Source organism: Microtus oregoni, unplaced genomic scaffold (genome assembly GCF_018167655.1).
Source record: "Microtus oregoni isolate MIOR12 unplaced genomic scaffold, Mior012 000000F_ref0000247, whole genome shotgun sequence".
NCBI lineage: Eukaryota > Metazoa > Chordata > Mammalia > Rodentia > Cricetidae > Microtus > Microtus oregoni.
Window position 1 is genome coordinate 43,931,163 of NW_024543059.1, and position 20,476 is coordinate 43,951,638.

At 49.6% G+C, this 20,476-nt stretch overlaps 1 protein-coding gene across 2 annotated transcripts in view; it reads right to left on the bottom strand.

Moving 5' to 3' along the window:
- Positions 1-19,763, bottom strand: part of Plekha4 (pleckstrin homology domain containing A4) — a 28,534-nt gene extending 8,771 nt beyond the window's left edge. For both annotated transcript variants that reach the window (XM_041654918.1, XM_041654926.1), the window contains exons 1-14: positions 19,617-19,763; positions 19,073-19,164; positions 17,174-17,281; positions 16,375-16,447; positions 16,177-16,277; positions 15,935-16,044; positions 13,734-13,937; positions 13,048-13,327; positions 10,342-10,425; positions 9,408-9,458; positions 8,868-8,948; positions 8,596-8,745; positions 5,594-5,692; positions 747-887 (exon numbers count right to left, since the gene is read on the bottom strand). In XM_041654918.1, the coding sequence (XP_041510852.1) occupies positions 747-887; positions 5,594-5,692; positions 8,596-8,745; positions 8,868-8,948; positions 9,408-9,458; positions 10,342-10,425; positions 13,048-13,327; positions 13,734-13,937; positions 15,935-16,044; positions 16,177-16,277; positions 16,375-16,447; positions 17,174-17,281; positions 19,073-19,156 (1,566 nt within the window). In that variant the 5' untranslated portion in view covers positions 19,157-19,164; positions 19,617-19,763. The remainder of the gene's footprint in view (positions 1-746; positions 888-5,593; positions 5,693-8,595; positions 8,746-8,867; positions 8,949-9,407; positions 9,459-10,341; positions 10,426-13,047; positions 13,328-13,733; positions 13,938-15,934; positions 16,045-16,176; positions 16,278-16,374; positions 16,448-17,173; positions 17,282-19,072; positions 19,165-19,616) is intronic.
- Positions 19,764-20,476: the final 713 nt, after the last annotated feature.

Sequence of the window (20,476 nt, forward strand, 5' to 3'; positions counted from 1 at the left end):
AAACAGAATAATAAATAACAATATATTACTGGGCAGTAGTATAGCTTTCAATATCATCAGTCTGGAGGCAGAGGCACATGGGTCTCTGTGAGTTCGAGGCCAGCCTGGTCTATAAAACAAGTTCCAGGACAGCCAGGGCTACACAGAGAAACCCTGTCTCAAAAACAAAAACATCTCCCCAAAGAAAAATAGCAATATATACACTAAATAAGGGGCTGGTGCGTTCTCTCAGCAGATAGGGTGCTGGCCACCATGTCTGACGATTTAAGTCTCATCCCCAAAGTCTACACAGTGGAAGGCGAGAACTGATTCCCATGAACTGTCCCTGACCTCACAACGTGCACACACAAAAGTGCACACACTGTGCCCTGAGGGGATGTCTCCATCAGCTTGGGCTGTGGGCGTGTCTGTAGGGACTGTCTCATTGCTAAGGGAAGACCCAGCCTGAAAGGGGATGGTACCATAGCCTGGGGCCGGGTCCTGGGAGCAAATAGAAGAGGATGGGATTGAAGAGGTGGCCCAGTGGTTAGAGCACTTGCTCTCGCACAGGACCCAGGTTCAAGTCCCGGCATTTACATGATGGCTGCCAACCATTCTAACCAGTCCCAGGGATTCCATGCCCTCCCTCCCCACCCCCACAGTTGTGGGACTGGGTGGGTGATCAAGGGGAAGGGAAAGAGGTGGGTGGGGACTCACTGGGTTAGGACAGGCGAGACAGGAACCTGGGAAGGAGCTGGAAATCTCACCTCCCGCTCTGAGGACTCCTCTCCTTGTGGTGCAGGGGATGGAGACTTGGGCTCAGTATGTGGGGGCTGTTTCTGGGGGCCACCTAGGCCTGCCAGCGTGTCCTCCACCATCCATAGCTGCTGCTGGGCAGCTGCTCGGTCCTGGAAGGAAAGGGTTTGTTCAAGAGGAAAACATGCAAGGGTGGCACCAGCAGATGGGCCCACCCAGAAGGCTCTAATGTCAGCTGTGGAGGTTGCCGTGACGGTTTCCGGCCTTTACAAACTCCATGTGCCACGCATGGTCCCTGTGCGTGTGTAGGTTAAAAGGCTTGCTTTTTTTTCTTCCAATGTGTGGGTCCCTGGGATTGAATTTCAGCCATCAGTCTTGGCAAATGCCTTTACCTACTGAGCCATCTTACCAGCCCAAAAATTTCTAAAGATTTATTTATTTTTATTCATGTGTGTGGATGTGTCTCCCTGTGTGCATGGCTAATGTGTGAAGGGACATCAGATCCCTTGGGGGTGGAGCTGCAGGAGTTTGTGAGCCATCTCATGTGGGTGTGAAATCTGAGCTCCAAGCCAGGCGGTGGTGGCGCACACCTTTAATCCCAGCACTTGGGAGGCAGAGGCAGGCAGATCTCTGTGAGTTCGAGACCAGCCTAGTCTACAAGAGCTAGTTCCAGGACAGGCTCCAAAACCACAGAGAAACCCTGTCTCGAAAAACCAAAAAAAAAAAAAAAAAAAAAAAAAAAAAAAGAAAGAAAGAAATCTGATCTCCAGTCCTCTCAGGGAGCTTGAACAACTGAGCCATGTCTGCCGCCGCATGCTCTCAAGCGTATACGAGATCTGTGCGCTGCCACTGGGGACACCAGTTTGGAGAGCCCACATCTCACACTGCTGCCTCTCCTGTCTGTGTCCTGGCACACCTCTGCTTTATACAGCTGTTGAGACACAGTGTGCCCAGGTCTTTTCCCTGTCTCCCCCCCCCCCCCCGCCCACACACACACACACTGGTGTTTGGTCTGCATGTCTGTCTGTGTGAGGGAGTCAGATCCCCTGGAACTGTAATTGCAGACAGGTGTGAGCTGCCATGTGGGTGCTGGGAATTGAATCCCAAGTTCCCTGGAAGAACAGCCCTCTGTCCAGCCCCTGTTTTATACAGCTTTAGAGATAACTGGAGGTGTCTGTGGCTTTCAGTGAGGTCTGGCCTACCCTTCGCTAGATCTAACTCATTTCTTTATAAAGACCATTGCTCTTGTTGGTTTTGCTTTTAAAACAGTGTCCTGTTATCTGTTAAGTTATTTATTTTTGTTTTTTTCAAGCCAGGGTTTCTCTATGTAACAGATCTAGCTGTCCTGAAACTCGCTCTGTGGCAGGCTGGCCTCTGCCTCCCGAGTCCTGGGGTTAAAGGAGTGTGCCACCACTGTCCGACTTGAGCCAATGTCCTGCTATAGCAGGTCCAGCAAAACTTTAATTATTTTTTATTTTGATATGTCCTGTTCATAATACTTATTTTTTTTACTTAAAAATAAATTATGGCTAGGTGGTGGTGGAATTTTGAGTCATCTTGCCTCAGTCCCCTGATTGTTTGGATTACAGGGGTGCACCCCCTACAGACAAAATGTGGAGTTCTGTAGAAACAAGTGAGCAGCCAGGCATACAGGTGCACACGATAGGCTGTTTACAGCAGGCTTAAAGCAGGTTGGATGAGATGAACAATTGAGGGACAGAGGCAGGAGGATCACCATATTTTCTAGCCAAATTAGTTCAAGGCCAGCCAAGGCTACAACACCAGGCCTTGTCTCAAAAAACAGCAGAAAAGGGCTGGAGAGATGGCTCAGTGGTTAAGAGCATTGCCTGCTCTTCCAAAGGTCCTGAGTTCAATTCCCAGCAACCACATGGTGGCTCACAACCATCTGTAATGGGGTCTGGTGCCCTGTTCTGGCCTTTAGGCATACACACAGACAGAATATTGTATATATAATAAATAAATAAATAAATAAATATAAAAAAAAACCAGCAGAGAAAAGTCAGGCATGGTGGTACATGCCTTTTATCCTAGCACTAACTGGGAAAGAAGAGGCAGGCGGATCTCTGTGAGTTCTAGGCCAGCCTGGTCTATAGAGCCAGTTCCAGAACAGCCAGGGCCACACAGAGAAACCCTGGCTTATACCACGCCCCTCCGCCCCCCCCCCCCCACCACCACCAAACAACAGCAAAAACAAAAAAGCTAGAGAAACGGTTCTGCCTGCAAGGGGTTTGCTGTGCAGGCTTGAGGACCTGAGTTCAATACCAGAAACTTAGATAAAGTCAGATGTACAGGCACAAGCTTGTCCTCTCGGCACTGGGGAGGCAGAGATGGGCAGATCTCTGGGGCTCACTAGCCTAGAGACCCGGTCGGAGGAACAAGGTGCGCGGTGCCCGAGGATGTTGTTCCCCCGGCTTCCACAGGCACACCTGCACACACTTACACACAAAATACACAGGCACACGCACCTGCACACACTTACACACAAAATGTAAGGGGAAAGAAGAGAGAAAAGCTGGGAGAGGAGAGAGAGGGAGCCAACGCACAGAAAACCCCCAGGATAAACTTAACAGCAACTGGTTGGAGATGGGTGCTAAACATCAACTTTTGAGGTGGGGGGAGCCAGGCTTAGCTGTGGCATTTAACAGCGCAAGCAGGGCTCCATGTGAGAGGAGCCATTTAGAACCAGCCAGAAGCGGCTTTCGGAACCTAGGTCTTTAGGACAGTAGGGGACTTAGAAAAGGAGGAAGAGGAGGCTGGGACACTGTCTGATGGCTAGGCTGCATCTAAGAATATTTCCAGAGATGGTTAGCTGAGAGAGGAAGACCACACGGACCTAAGTCACAGCGTCCCACGGGCTGGGACCCCAGAATGAATCAAAGAGACAGAAGAGAAAGCCAAAGGAAGGTGGATCTCTAGGAGTTCAAGGGCAGCCTGGTCTACACAGCTAGTTCTAGGACATCCACCACTATGTGAATGTAACAAAGAGATCTTGTCTGGGGGGGGGGGGGTTAAGAGCACCTGCTGCTCTTCCAGAGGACTTAAGTTTGGTTCTCAGCAGCCACATAACTGATTGTAACTCCAGTTCTAGGGACTCCAACATCCTCTTCTGGATTTCAAGGGCACACACACACACAAGTTTAAAATATATATATATATATATATATATATATATATATATATATATATCACATATGTATACACACACACTTAAATAAAAAATAATAAATCTTAAAATCTAAAAACAGAAGCAGAGCATTCAAGACTTGTTTAAAGAAAAGAGTGAGTGAGCTAGAGCCACTCTAGCCAGCATTTCCTGACTCTGCTGTTTTTCATGTTTATTTTGATGATTTTAAATAGGAGTAGATGGCCGGGCAGTGGTGGCGCACGGCTTTAATCCCAGCACTCGGGAGGCAGAGGCAGGCGGATCTCTGTGAGTTCGAGGCCAGCCTGGTCTACAAGAGCTAGTTCCAGGACAGGCTCCAAAACCACAGAGAAACCCTGTCTCGAAAAACTAAAATAAATAAATAGGAGTAGATGTGTTTCTGTATGTGAGGATGTGCGTGTGAGTGCGGTGTGTGTGGACAGCCACCGTGTGGGTGCTGGGAACTGGACCATGGTCCTCTCCAAGAGCAGCAGGTGCTCTTGACCTGAGCCATCTCTGCAGCCCTGACTCTTGCAACTTGATCCAGAGAGATTGGAGAAGTCCCTGCCCCTATTCCTGCCACCATGAGCTCCGTCTTACCTTCCCCACAGTGAAGAACCATATACTCACCCCACATACCAAATAAAACCTATCATAACACGTTTCCCCTAATTGCTTCTTGTCAAATATTGGTTCACATACAAGGTTGGATAGAGGAGCAAGGAATCACATAACTTAATTAAGGGAACCACCTTAGGTTGGTAAGAGACTTGAACCTAAAGTGGCTCCCAGGTGCCCAGGGCAATGTCCCCAGTTAGTTCCTTGGGCAGCTGAGGATAGGGAACCTGAAATGACTCTATCCTATAGCCATACTGATGAATATCTTGCATATCACCATAGAACCTTCATCTAGCGATGGATGGAGATAGAGACAGAGACCCACACTGGAGCATCGGACTAAGCTCCCAAAGTCCCAGTGAGGAGCAGAAGGAGGGAGAACGTGAGCATGGAAGTCAGGACCACGAGAGGTGCACCCTCCCACTGAGACAGTGGGGCTAATCTATTGGGAGCTCACCAAGGCCAGATGGACTGTGACTGAAAAAGCATGGGATAGAACCGGACTCTCTGAACATGGCGGACAACGAGGGCTGATGAGAAGCCAAGGACAATGGCATGGGGTTATGTTCCTACTTCATGTTCTGGCTTTGTGAGAGCCTAGCCAGTTTGGATGTTCACCTTCCTAGACCTGGATGGAGGGGGAAGGACCTTGGACTTTCCACAGGACAGGGAACCCTGACTGCTCTTCGGACTGGAGAGGGAGAAGGAGAGGAGTGGGGTGAGGGGAAGAGGGGCGGGAGGAGGGGGAGGGAAATGGGAGGCTGGGAGGAGGCAGAATTTTTTTTTCAATAAAAAAAAAAATATTGGGTCACATCAAGAAGAAAGTCACCAATCCAGGGGATGGGACTCGGCTCCTGGACAGGGCTGGCATGGCCACAGTTCCCAGTCACCAATCCAGGGGATGGGACTCGGCCCCCAGACGGGACTGGCATGGCCACAGTTCCCAGTCACCAATCCAGGGGATGGTACTCGGCCCCCGGACAGGGCTGGCATGGCCACAGTTCCCAGGTGGTACTTGAAGTACTGAGAACCTGTGGCTCAGGTGCTGTGGGCAGGGAGGAAAGGGTGGGGGTGTACCTGGGGAGACCCGAGGTGCAGAAGGTATTCGAGGGTCTCCCTTAAGGTGCCCAGGTCCTGCTCCAGGCCACTGTAGGTGTCCCAAACCTGCTCTCGTTCCTAGAGTCCCAAAAAAAGGGAGAGATACAAGGTTAGTCCCTCAAACCACCAGATCCTGCCCCAGTGGAGGAGGGAGGCTTCTTCTGGGTAGTCTCCTGCCCCAGTGGAGGAGGGATGCTTCCTCTGGGTAGTCTCCTGCCCCAGTGGAGGAGGGATGCTTCCTCTGGGTAGTCTCCTGCCCCAGCTGAGGGGGAGGCTTCCTCTGGGTAGTCTCCTGCCCCAGTGGAGGAGGGATGCTTCCTCTGGGTAGTCTCCTGCCCCAGCTGAGGGGGAGGCTTCCTCTAGGTAGTCTCATTCCAGAAGGACTTCAACTCCATGACTTTGCCTGAACTACTGGGAACCCAGGCACATGCTTCAGTGATCCCCGTGAACATGGACTGATCCTAAGCCATGCAGCCTAGCAGCCTACAGATAAAATCGGAAGTATCTATTCACATCTGTCTTTTAACATGATCCTCACAAGGGTCATATGAAGTAGATACGATGCCTTCTTTTAGATGTATTTACAGGCATGAGTGTTTTCCCTGTATGTTTGTGTGTGTATCCTATACACCGAAGCCAGAGAGGGTGTCGGATTCCCCGGAACTGGAGTTACAGATGGCTATGAGCCAACATGTGGGTGTTGGGAATTGAACCCAGGTTCTCTAGGACAGCAAAAGTGCTCTTAAATCATCGAGCAAGCTCTCCTATTCATTTTTTTTTTTGAGACAGTCTCTCTACGTAACTCCAGCTGTCCTGGAATTCACTATGTCCACCAGGCAGGCTGACCTCAAACTCACAGGCATCCCCTGCCTCTGCCTCTTCAAATACTAGTTTTCTTTTCTTTCTTTTTTTTTTTTACATTCCCCCATACTACTTTTCTTCTCTAGAGAAATGACCCAAGTGTTCAAATAACATTTTTAAAATCATTGTAACATTGAGGGAGAGTCCATTCAAAGCCACCTAAGGAGAGCGAGTGAGGAGGCCAACAGGAGAAGGCGTTTGGCAGCCACCCTGAAGGCCCAGTCCATCCCAGAAACTGCACAGCGCAGGGGAGAGCCAGCTCCTGGAAGATGCTCTCTGGCCAGCACCAGCACTCTGGCACACGTACAAACAATTCACTTGAATCATTTATTTCGTGTGTGCAAATGCTCATGCATGGTTGGAAGTGAGCGGAAAGGACGGCTTATGGTTGGCTCTCTTTATCGAACACGTGGGTTCCGAGAATCATGTGCTGAGGCCGGGGACTGGTGCTCTCCCCTGCTGAGACCTCTCATCAAGCCAACACACAGAATACATAACAACTACAGTAGTAATAGGGCTGTCCTTTGTTTCACTGTGCAGGGCATGGTGGCACACACCTTTAATTACAGCAGCAGGAAGGCAGAAGGAGCAGAACTCTGGGCATTCAGGCCAACCGGGAATACACTGTGAGACTTTTTTTTTTTTTTGGTTTTTTTTTTTTTTGGTTTTTCGAGACAGGGTTTCTCTGTAGCTTTGGAGCCTGTCCTGGAACTCCCTTTGTAGACCAGACTGGCCTCGAACTCACAGAGAACTCCTCCTGCCTCTGCCTCCCAAGTGCTGGGATTAAGGCGTGTGCCACCACCGCCCGGCGACTGTGAGACTATTTAAAAAAATAAGGTAAAATCTAATCAGATCGTTTTAGGATTGAGGGCCTGGTTCACATGTATGTGTGTGTGTAGGAGGAAGAATCAAGCAGAGTCACTGTATCTAGGGAAACAATAAAATAGCAGAACAAAACAACTGCTTGTTGGAGGCATTTCGAGCTTGAAGAAGTCGCTGTAGAAAAGAGTGGTTGTGTTCTGTTATCTGCAGGGCTGTTTGTCTGAAGGGGCGCTACGGCCTCTGCATGACCCTGGACACAGAGGGTCCTGGCACACCTGGAGCATCTGGCATTATTGTGTGCTGTGTGCACACAACCAGGACTAAAGTGGCAGGCGTGCGATGTTTTCCTTCATGAAACACAGAGATTAGATCTTTGGTAAGAGGAATTTGTTTTGCCCAAAAAACGACTTTTGTGTAATAATAAGTAACTACGCTCCTGCAGGGATTTTCGGGGTTCAGTTCATAGAAACTGTTCTTCCTGCGGCCACAGAGCCTGAATTACCTCTGCAGTGACCTTCTTCCTTCGACTGAGTCACACAACACCCAACATATGTGTTCACATGTGTGCACATACATGTTCGTATGCACATAACGAATGTATAATAGAAAATAGTAAATACATTGTAAAAATCATTCTCTTGGCCAGGTGTGGTGGCACGCACCTTTAATCCCAGCACTCAGAGGCAGAGACAGGTGAATCTCTGGGAGTTTGAAGCCAGTTTGGTCTACATAGTGAGCTCCAGGACAGCCAGGGCTGAAGAAACCCTATCTCAATGAAGCCACCACCACCATCATCATCCTCATCATCATCATCACCATCTCAAGTGACTAAGTTCAGTTTTGTCGCTGCTTGGCTGCGTGCCCCATACCTTTTGTAATAATCAAGGTTATGGGTCTCAGGGGCTAGAAGGCCAGGAAGATGGCTCAGTTGGTAAAGACAACTTCAAGCTGTCCTCTGACGCTCACAGGGATGCCATGGGAGACACTGGTGCACACACATAATAAGAACACATGTTTAAGAGGTTATATATTTAAGCTGGGCGGTGGTGGCACATGCCTTTAATCCCAGCACTCGGGAGGCAGAGGCAGGAGGATCTCTGTGAGTTTGAGGTCAGCCTGGGCTACAAGAGCTAGTTCCAGGGCAGGCTCCAAAGCTACAGAGAAATCCTGTCTTGAAAAAACAAAAAAACAAAACAAAAAGAGGTTATAGATTTAAAATTGTTCCTGGGTTGACTGATGGCTCAGGAATGACCTCCAAGCCCGTACAGCCTCCAATGCATCCTGAGAGTCCTTCTCACCTGAGCCAGGTGACACAGAGTAGCTCTCACGTTCACCAGCCGGTCCTGCAGAAGGCGCTGGCGACCCCAGGCCTTCCCAGAAGCTGCAGCCTCCCTGGTAGCTTGGCCCAGTTGCTGCCGGGTCAGCTCTAAGGCTGCCTCTAGCTGCTCCTGCACAGAAAACAGAGGTCAGACTTCTGAAGCCACTTCCAACCCAAGAAGACAAGGCAGCTAGACTCCCATACCAGGGAAGCACTCAAGGACGGGAGGGCTAAGACCCTCCCCTTCTGCACCTTCTCCTCCTGCCTCTTGTCTAGATCCTCCTGAATCCTCCTCAGGAGCCGGTCCTGCCCACACAGCTTGGTCAACAAGGTCTGGGGGAAGTGGAGAAGGAAATGTTTATGGACCTCAGCTGACTTTTCCCCTCCCAGCTCCATCTAGAGCAGTGGTTCTCAACCTTCCTAAAGCTGTGGCCCTTTAATACACTTCCACATGCTGTGGTGACCCCCCAAAACATAAAATTACTTTGTTGCTACTTCATAACTGCAGTTTTGCTACTGTTATGAATTGTAATGTAAATGTCTGATATATAACCCAAAGGGGTCGCTGTTATGATTGCCGTCACTTTAAGAGACAAGCCACGCCCACTCCCATGCTCCCAGAGCCTGCTGCCTATCTACTGCCGCCCCCCCCCCCCCCCCCCCCCCCCCCCGGGATCTTGCAATATTTTTAAAAAATCATAGCAGTCACAACCCACAGGTTGAGAACCACTGGCTAAACCTTTTCTTTTCAACTCGGAGAGTTTGACAGGGATTGGATCTGAGAGAACTTACATCTGTCTCCAAACTCTGGTGAAAAGTTGAGTCCGCTGGGGGAGGACCTGGCTAAGGAGAAAATTCGAGGGTCAAAGGGTTTTGATGTCCGTTTTATTAGGTCCTTCCTTTAACCCATTGGCACTGCATACTTCTTGGCTTTAAGGCCAAATTCAAATTTGAATTAAGTCTTAATCTTTGGTCTTCCCCAGTGATTTGAAAACCACAGCAAGGCACACGCCTTTAATCCCAGCACTCGGGAGGCAGAGGCAGGTGGATCTCTGTGAGTTCGAGGCCAGCCTGGTCTATAGAGTGTGTTCCAGGACAGCCAGGGCACACATAAAAATCCTCTCTTGAAAAAACAAACAAAAAAGAAAAGAAAACCACAGCAAGAACACTGTGGAAAGAACCCCAAGTGATTCTTGTTAAGTCTCAAAGAAACCAGAGACAAAAGGCCAACCAAGGTGCCTATTTATATCAAAGAGGACACTGGCCACCCCTCTCACCTCTCCAGTCCTGGAGCTTCTTCCCTCCCCTCCCCTTCCCTCCCCTCCCCTCCCCTCCCCTTCCTCCCAGCTTCTCTGATTCCTACATAACCTCAGCCATTTGAGTACACAGTTTCTTGGTCTCTGGGTCCTCTGCTCCTCTCTTTGCTCTATTTCCCCGCCCCTTTCTCTCCTCCCATGGCCCTGTTTAGTCACACTCTTCCAGATGCCTCTGGCTGTTCTCTCCCTCCTGTATAAAATAAACCTCCTCAACCATACCCAGGAGTGGCCAAGTCCTCATATTTTCATTCAGTGCCTTGTTTCATCAGCCACAGGGAAATAAGAGAACTTACACAGGGAACCTGGATTCTCCTTTCAAGGCTCCTTGGCCAAGAAACAATCACCCTGAGGAGTGGGGTGGTCAAGCAAGAGAGGACTCTAGTGGATTCCTAGTGTTGCAGGAAACTTACCAGCAAAATCATGGAGGCCCGGGTCCCAGGGGGTCGCGGAGGCAGCTGCAGATAGGTGGAAGAACCAGAGGAGGCCTGGGTAGACTGAAATAAAAATGCTTAGAAAGGTCTTATTAGGGGGCTGGAGAGATGGCTCAGTGGTTAAGAGCATTATCTGCTCTTCCAAAGGTCCTGAGTGAACCACATGGTGGCTCACAACCATCTGTAATAAGGTCTGGTGCCCTCTTCTGGCCTTTGGCATACACAGAGATAGACTATTGTATACATAATAAATAATAAATAAATATTTAAAAAAAAGAAAGAAAAAGAAAGGTCTTATTAGGCCTAGAGGCACCCAGCAAAATCCCAGCAAAATTCTTCAAAGACCTCAAAAGAACTGTACTCAACTTCATTTGGGAAAGCAAACAACCCATGATAGCCAAAACAGTCCTGGGCAATAAAAGAACTTCTGGAGGCATCACAATCCCTGACTTCAAACTCTACTACAGAGCTACAGTACTGAAAACAGCCTGGTACTGGCAAAAGAACAGACAGGAGGACCAATGGAACCGAATAGAAGACCCGGATATCAATCCACACATCTTTGAACACCTGATATTTGATAAAGAAGCAAAAAAATATCAAATGGAAAAAAGAAAGCATATTTAACAAGTGGTGCTGGCATAACTGGATATCAACATGTAGAAAAATGAAAATAGACCCATATCTATCACCATGCACAAAACTCAAGTCCAAATGGATTAAAGACCTCAACATAAAGCCAGCCACACTGAACCTTATAGAAGAGAAAGTGGGAAGTACACTTGAACGTATCGACACAGGAGACCACTTCCTAAACATAACTCCAGCAGCCTAGACACTGAGAGAAACAATCAATAAATGAGACCTCCTGAAACTGAGACGTTTCTGTAAAGCAGAGAACATGGTCAACAAGACAAAACGACAGCCTACAGAATGGAAAAGATCTTCACTAACCCCACATCAGACAGAGGACTGATCTCCAAAATATACAAAGAACACAAGAAATTGGACACCAAAGCCTGGCGGTGGTGGCGCACGCCTTTAATCCCAGCACTCGGGAGGCAGAGGCAGGTGGATCTCTGTGAGTTCGAGGCCAGCCTGGTCTACAAGAGCTAGTTCCAGGACAGGAACCAAAAAGCTGCGGAGAAACCCTGTCTCAAAAATTAAAAAAAAAAAAAAGAAATTGGACACCAAAATCACATAATCCAATAAAAAAAAAAAGGAGTACAGACTTAAACAGAGAACTCTCAACAGAGGACTCTAAAATGGCTGAAAAACACTTAAGGAAATGTTCAACATCCTTAGTCATCAGAGAAATGCAAATCAAAACAACTCTGAGATTCAATCTTACACCTGTAAGAATGGCCAAGATCAAAAACACTGATGACAACTTATGCTGGAGAGGTTGTGGGGAAAAGGGAACACTTCTGCATTGCTGGTGGGAATGCAAGCTGGTACAACCCCTTTGGATGTCAGTGTGGCGATTTCTCAGAAAATTAGGAAACAACCTTCCTCAAGACCCAGTAATACCACTTTTAGGTATATATCCAAAGGATGCTCAATCGTGCCACAAGGGCATGTGCTCAACTATGTTCATAGCAGCTTTGTTTGTCATTGCTAGAACCTGGAAACAACCTAAATGCCCCTCGACTGAAGAACAGATAAGGAAAATGTGATACATTTACACAATGGAGTACTACACAGCAGAAAAAAATAATGATATTTTAAATTTTGCAGGAAAATGCATGGAGCTAGAAAACATTATTTTGAGAGAGGTAACCCAGACACAGAAAGACAATTATCACATGTACTCACTCATAGGTGGTTTTTAAACATAAAGCAAAGAAAGCTAGCCTACAAACCACAATCCCAGAGAACTTAGACAACAATGCGGACACTAAGAGAGACTTACATAGATCTAATCTATATGGGAAGTAGAAAGTAGAAAAAGACAAGATCTCCTGAGTAAATTGGGAGCATGGGACCTTGGGGGAGAAGGAGAACTGAAAGGGGTAGGGGGGAGGCGGGGAGGGGAGCAGAGAAAAATGTAGAGATCAATAAATATCAATAAAAAAATTAGGCCTAGTGTCATAGGCCATCATCTCAGGTACTCTGGAGGCCTAAGTTACAGAGTGAGTTCAAGGCCAGCCTGGGCAACTTAGGGAAACCATGTCTCAAAATAAGTTAAAAAGAGGACTGGGGAGTAGATCAGTGGTAGAGTGCTTGCCTAGAATGGCCAGGCTGTGGGTTCAGAGCACACACACACACACACACCCTCAACTCTAGTGGCCCCACACACAAGTTATTACTCAATGGCCAAGCCTGGCAAAACCGTTAGAGGCTGTAGGAAGTTAGCTGAAGATATTCTAGGGTATAAATCCGTGACTCTTAGAGAAATTATCAAGTAGCCGGCACTATCTTGAAACAATAACTGGAAAACAAACTATGCCTCCATCTGATGTAGAGTATTATTAACTACAATACCCACAATACATAGGAGCAACGTCACAAAAATAATCCTGAGGCCTGATGGGGCATGAAACCCATTTGCCTTTGATTTGGAGGGCTGGGAAAATCAGTTGCATTTTGAACTATAATCCCCATAATGCCAGAGTGATTCGATCACTGGCCTGGAAAGAGAGCTCTGAAGCCTTATGGGAAATGTAGTCCGCTCTGTCCGGGCACCTGTGTTCTAGGCTCTTGTCTCCAGGGCTGGGGACTCCTGGGTGGCCGCCCTCCGCCAGCTTCGGAGGAGGGTCCGCGCCGTGGAGTGGGTGGTCGAGAAAGGGTCTGTCTTTGGGGTCCCCAATCCAGAGGAGGTCGGACATCGATGCGACTCAAAGGAGTGTGAGGTCGGGCAGGAAACGGTATCTCTCCTGCTGAGAGAGCGGGTCGCCGTGCGGGAGCAGAACGAGGACGGGGAAGGCTCAGAGGGGAAGGCGGGCGGGAGAGGGATGAGAACAGCCTATGGAGAGGAAAGAATCAGGGAACTGAGGTAGTCTGAGCATCTGCTTCCATCCACCTCAGTACCCAACAAGGATGTCTGGCTTCCCAGGTTGCACTGCCCCTCTCTGCTGGACAGATTGTGGGTGAGTTCCCTTTGGGAACATTTGCGTCCACTTTGCGAATGGTCAAGCCACCACCAAGATCCCTCCAGGCCTTATCTTTCCCTTAAGCGATGCCTCCAACCGGCTCGCTCCCTCCTTAGACCACCAACAATCCCTTACTGGTCCAACTACTTCTTTTTTTTTTTTTTTTTTTTTGATTTTTCGAGACAGGGTTCCAACTACTTCTTTAACTCCCACTTCCCTTATGCCACGCCCTGATAACAACAGGGCTCCGCCCTAAGTCCCCAAAGTGTTCCTACTTACTCTGGGCTCCTGGTCCTCCTACTCCCGGTGCCAGCTGTGGGGCTAGACATGTACGTTCCATCGCTGCCACGACCTCTGGAGAGCCTTGCTACCTCTGGTGATTCCGAGATGCGCCCCTCTTCCCTTCTGCTCCCCTCTGGAGGCCCCCCGGGACCCCCGGGGCCTTCTCCCGGCTGGGGACGTGCAGGTGACCTAGGTAGTCCACTAGCAAATGGGCACAGAAAAGGACATCACTCTTGCTCCTAAAAGGTCACTGGGTCTACTGGCACAGGACCCAGGGTCCTGAGGCTAGGAACTGGGCAAGCTGGGAAAGTCCCTGAGACAGTCGACATTTAAGGGGGGAAATAGGGGTTGAGATGATATTGTTCTGACCTGAGTTGTTCTTTTTTTTTTTTTTAAACATTTGGCCATCATGGGTGGGTATAAATGGAACCATTGCTCGGAAAAAATAATAATAATAAATCAGCCCTGGGGAGGAGGAAGAGGCAGGTGGTTCCAGGCCAACCAGACTTATACAGTGAGACCTGGTCTCAAAATCCAAAACTAAACAAACAACAAACAGCTAGACATGGCTCTGCATGCCAATACCCACGGTAACTGAGGGGCTGAGACGGTTAGACCCTGAGAGCTTATGGGCCACCCAGCCTAACTAAGGCAAGCTTCCAGTTCAGTGAGACCCTGTTTCCAAGGCAATAAGATAGACAGTACCAGAAAAGTATACCTGGCTGGAGAGATGGCTCAGAGGTTAAGAGCACTAGCTGCTCTTCCAGAAGTCCTGAGTTCAATTCCCAGCCACCACATGGTGGCTCACAACCATCTGCAATGAGATCTGGTGCCCTCTTCTGGCATGCACACAAACATTCAGACAGAATACTATAGCTATAATAAATAAATACATCTTAAAGAAAAATACTGTCCTGCTGTAGCCTCCACACAGACACATACACTTTTAGGGCTGGAGAGGTCACTCGATGCTAGCCAGCTTGCTTAAAGTATGAAATCCTGGCTTCACCTCCCAGTAAATAGCAGGAGCTGGAGAGGTAGCCTAGCAGTTAAGAGTGTTTTCTCCTCCTTCAGAGACCCTAGTTCAGCTCTTCGTGATTACCTGTAACTAGTTCCAGAGGGACCCAACACCTCTAGCCTCCACTAGCACCCACACAGACATACAACCAAACAAAAACTCACACAAGGCTGGGGTGTGGCTCAGTCAGTAGTGCCTGCCTAGTGGTATACAAGAATCCCCGAGGATAAGTCCCCACAGCGCAGAGTGAGGAATCTGGAATCCCAGCACTAGCAAGGTGGCCGTGGTGTGATCAGAAGTTCAAGGTGATCAACTACACAGCTAGTCTGGACTATTCGACCTTGTTCAAAAACAAAACCCGTGTGGTTGTACAGGCCTGCTTTTAATCCCGGGGCACAGGCAAACCTGGTCTACATAGAGAGTTTTCAGAACAACCTGGTCTACATAAAAAGTAATAAGTAAATTTTACAAGCTTTTGTTTTGTTTTGTTTTGTTTGTCAAGACAGGGTTTCTCTGTGTAACCAACCTGGCTGCCTTGGAACTCACTTTGTAGACCAGGCTGGCCTCAGACTCTATGAGACCCACCTACTGCTGCCTCTCAAGTGCTGGGATTAAAGGCATGTGCCACCACTGCCAGGCTTTTTACATTTTAAAATGTGGCCTGGCCTTGTAGCTGGAGAGACAACTCAGGTTAAGAGCACTTTTTGCTCTTCCAGAAGACCTGGCCTCAATTTAGCACCCTCGAGACAATTCACAACTGTAATTCCAGTTCCAGGGAATCTGACACCCTCTTCTGGCCGCTGAGGGTACCATGCACATATGTGGTTCATGCTAGTAAACACTCATATACATGAAATAAAAAGAAACAAGTCTTTTTAAAAATGTGACATGGGCCAGCGGTGGTGGAGGCAGAGGCAGGTGGATCTCTGTGAGTTTGAGACCAGCCTGGTCTACGAAAGCCAGTTCAGGACAGGCTCCAGAATACCTTGACTAGAGGGTCAGTTAGAAGTCAGTGGACAAGAAGGTGGGCAGATCTTAAAAGAGAAAACCTTTTTGCTATTGCAGAAAGTTCCTTGGGGGGAGGAGTCTTTGATGGTAGGGTCCAATTCTGTGACAGCTACGAATTGCATATTTAAATGGCTGCCCTACAAAGGGAGGAGCTTGCCTGGTGTTCACTCACCAGTCCTCCCCTTCTGCACGAGAGGCCCTCCCCAGAGCTCGCAGCCAGCCTCTTAGGTCCTCCAGTGTGTCAGCTGCAAGGACATAGGTCCTCATGCCCGGGTGCTCTGCCTGCGAGGGACAGAGGTTTGGAACCAGAACTCAGAGGAAGTGCGGTAAGACTTTTCCGAGCGTGGAAACCCCAAGGCGTGGTCACCTCAAGTTCCCACCTACCACCTAACGAGAACCCACCAACATACTCACTGTGAAGGTGAATCGCCGGCCCCGTGGGGCTCCTGGCCCATCTGGCCTGACGCTGTAGCTGGGTAAGAGTACACTGCCCAGGACACTCTCCTCTCTGCTGTCTGCAGAGGGCAGTTGGGGTCAGAGGTCAGGAAGGTGTCAGGGCAACTGGAAGCCTGGGAGAGGAACTGGTGGGAAAGGGCCAGCCGGGACACTGACCCTTGTAGTAGAAGAGGCAATGTCCTGAGAGGACGAACCAACGGCGTTTCCACAGCCGGAGGCCTGAGCTGTCCTAGGGAGAGAGATAAGAAAGGGCCTCAGCAGAGAGCAGAGAAGAGAAAGTAGACGGAGAAAGTGGCCCGGGGGACAGAGGGACAGATACTAGGTGTAGGGAAAGACAGAGACAGAGGGACAAAGGTCCAGAGAGACCTGAGGAAAGAGAGATGGGGGCAGAGACCCAGAGAGAGGCAGGCAAAGAGAGTGAGGGAGGAAGGAAGGGAGGGAAGTAGGGAGGGAGGGAAAGAGGGAAGAAGGGAGGGGGAGAAGGAGACCCTAAAGGGACTGGGGTGGCCAATAGGTATGTGTTGGTACGATGGATAAGTGAAAGCTGGGTGCCTGACTGAGTGATAGCACATTTGGTTCTAAGCTTGGTCACTTTTTCTCTCTATGTTGTCCTGGCTGCCCTGGAATGTAGACCAGGCTTGCCCACAGAGATCTGTGTGCCTCTGCCTCAGGAGTTCTGGGATCAAACGCATGTGCCACCATGCTCTGCGCTCCACCTTGATCTTAGATGCTCAGATACCTGTTCCTCTCACGTGCACATAACCTGTGTCCTGGGGCCAGGAACAGAAAATAGTCCAAACACAGACAGAGAAGGAATGGCTAAGGTTCGGAGGAAAGAGTAAGAGGTTGAGGGTCAGGCGGCAGAGGCATGTCATATCCATCATGTCGGGAATAAGGAAGGAAACTCAACAGCAAGTCTCAGCACCCAGGGACACAGCTTTCCCACCATCCTTACCTGCTTGTGCAGCCAGCCACGTATGTGCACAGGCAGGTTGGGGTCTCGCCGAAGCGCATTGTTCCTTTTCCCAAAGGCATGGACCCTGTGTACCGCACGGGTAGGCTTCTAGTTGTGAGAAGAGAAGTGAATAGCCAGCCCATGGTGGCGCACACCTTTAATCCCAGCACTCGGGATACAGAGGCAGGAGGATCTCTGTGAGTTTGAGGCCAACCTTGTCTACAGAGAGAGTTCCAGGACATCCAAGAGTGTTACACAGAAAAACCCTGCCTTTCTCTCCTGGGACTGGCTGTGCAGTGACCTCTCTCTCTTAGAGGTCAGGCCAGGAGGCTGAGGACAGTAGCACTGCCTACGGAACCAGCCCTTGGGATGTGGATGACGGAGGATCAGGATTCAAGGGAGTTCCAGGACAGTCTATGCTGTTTGAGACCAAGTCTCAAAACAAGCAAACAAAACCAATGACAAGGGATTGAGTTAGCTCTGTTTACACGGTGCTTCCTCATTGTACATGAAGCACAAGTTCAAGTCCTAGAGTTGTTCACACTTGCAATTCCATCCCGCTGGAGACAGGAGCAGAATCAGAAGTTCAAGGTGGGTGGGTGGTGGCCATTCCTTTAAACCTAGGACTCAGGAGGCAAAGGCAGGCAGATTTCTGAGTTTGAGACCAGCCTGGTCTACAGAGCGAGCTCCAGGACAGCTAGGGCTACGCAGAGAAACCCTGTCTCTCAACAACAGTAACAGTAACAAGTTCAGGTCATTTTTTGACTACCTAGGAAGCCAAGCAGTCTGGGCTCCATGAGACCCTGTAGAGATGCCCCTGGCAAGAACACACTCTTGCCTGCCACAGCCAGAAATGCCAAAAAACAAAAAACAAAACAACAACAACAACAAAACCTCTGCAATCCCCACAGGGCATATGGGCTGGGAGTTCCCCACAGAAGTCCTGGGAAGTGAAAGGAGAGAAGGTCGTCATTTGATGCTGGGCAGAGACTTCCTCAGCAAGCGAGTTCAAGGTGGAGATGGGGCTTCTCACCCTTCCTTTCTCTCAGAGGGGCACCTGTCGACACACAGACTGCACAGACCCCTATGTCCAAGCTGCCTTGGACTCCTCCTTGGGAGTCGGATGACCAAGACTGGAATCAAATCTCTGGGTTCTGAATTTAAGGGAGTAAGGTGAACTTTGTCCTAGGTGATATTTATGTAGCCCAGGCTATCCTCAAATCACTAGGTAACCAAGGATGACCTTGAATTTCTGATCCTCCTGCCTCTACTTCTTGAATGTTGAAATTTGAAGTGTGTACCACCATACCTGGCTTCTTCTTTCGTGTTTTGTTTTGTTTTGTTGTTGTTTTTCAAGAAAGAGTCTCACTATGTAGCTATGGCTGTTCTAGAACTCACTACGTAAACCAGGCTGGCCTCAAACTCACCAAGATCCACCTGCCTTTGCTCCCCAGTGCTGGAATTAAAGGCATGTGCCACTACACCTGGCTCTGGTTTGGGATTTTTTTTCGCATGAGGCAGTGTCTCACCTAGGCCAATCTATATCTCTGCCTTCATCTCCCCTATACTGAATTACAGTTGTGAACCACCATGCCTGGTTGTTAGTGGGTGGGTTCCCCTGTTGTAGACTGGAGAGGAAGTCCCCTAAGCCAGTCAGGAGCAGCCACCTCCTTTCAGTCTAGGTTTGTGGAAGACTGAGAGGGTGGGGACAGAGCTGGGAATGTCTCCAAGTTCCAACTGCAGCTGATGCTCAACTAGGGGCCAGTCTGGCAGACCCAGTCACTAAGGAACCTTGTCCTTGACAACTGGAGCCCCGTGGTGGCACAGAACCACAGCTAGGAAATGGGTCAGGGTCACCCTTTGCTCCCTCCTCCCTATCCCCCTGCGAACGCTAAGAACCTTGGTGCTCGGGCTGCTCAGAGAAGATGCAGTGGAAGCGCTGCTGGCCAGGCTCAGGCTGCTCCGGGGTCGGTCCTGCTCCATCGAGAGCTCTGGGAGAAAGAAAAAGGGACTGTGTCTCTCCACTGACGGGGGCTGAGGACAGAGTTGGGGTCAGGGCTTGGAGGTCAGAGAATGCTGCGGGAGAAAGAAACTGTTGTTTGGGGACTGGGGGACTGGGGAGGTCATGGCCAGGGATCACATACCAAGAGCAGTGCCAAGAGAGGTGGGCGGCCCTGGCAGCTGTGGGGAGGGGGCAGCTGTCTGCAGTCAGGCCTTAAGAATAGGGGCTCCTTTATTCCTGCCCACTGAACTCTGGCTAGGAATGTGACCCCCTCTATGCGCAGGGATTCTACTCCCTGCCTCCTTCAGGGTGCCCTGGGCTACCTGTCCCTGTTTTCTCTCATGAACCCCCAAAGTATCTTTGTCAACTACCCAAGACAAGTCCTGAGACACTAGGAATGAGCATCCAGGCAAGTCCCTCCCAGCCCAGCCAGGGACTTACCCAGCTCTGGTGTCCCACAGGATCTGCCACCTCACACACTGCCTCTCAGGGCTGTCTCTCCACACCTGATGTCTGCTTCTGTGTGTGTGTGTCTGTCTGTCTGTCTGTCTCTCTCTCTGTCTCTCCTTCTCTCTTCCTCTCTCTCTCTCTCTCCCCCCTCCTTCTCTCCCTCTTTTTTTCCTCTCTGTCTCTCTCTCTCCCTCTCTTTCTCTCTCCCCCCTCCCCTTGTCTGCTTATGTCACCTTCCCTCTCCTCACCTTCTGCTCCTGTGTAACTCCCCACCCCTCCAGTCTTATCTCCTTCCTCTAGTCCCTCTCTCCGCGCTCAGTCTCTCTTTCTCCCTAGCCAGACACATCTGTTTCCTTTCTTCTCTTTCAAGTGCTCTTCCTCACTTTCTCTCTTCCTCCCTCTCCCAGTTTCTCTTTCCTCTCTGCTGGGCTTTCCCTGTCTCTGGCAGCCGCCCACGCTGCTGCCTCCCCTCCCAATCCTGGCTGTCCCCGCCTCTTCTGGCCTCCCTACTGCAGCCTGACCCCTGGCTCAGCTGTCCCCACAACTAAGGGGAGGGATTGGGCTCCCCAACTCCTGGCTCCCCTAAACTGTTGCTGGGACTCCTCAGTGTTTGGAGCAGAGACTTGAACCCCAGTACAAGTTTGTTGTTACTTCGGGTTCTGAGCTCCAGGCACCTCCTAGAGAGCTGACCTGGGTCTTTTGAAGAATGGGGTATCCAACTCCTGAAACTTTGGAAAATTGGGATACTTGCTAGTGGGTGCCTGGGAAGGGCTGAGCCAGAAGTCAAGACTCACAGACTGTGCATCCATGATCAGCACTGGTCCTGGAAGGGGGAGGGGGGCGTCCCAGAG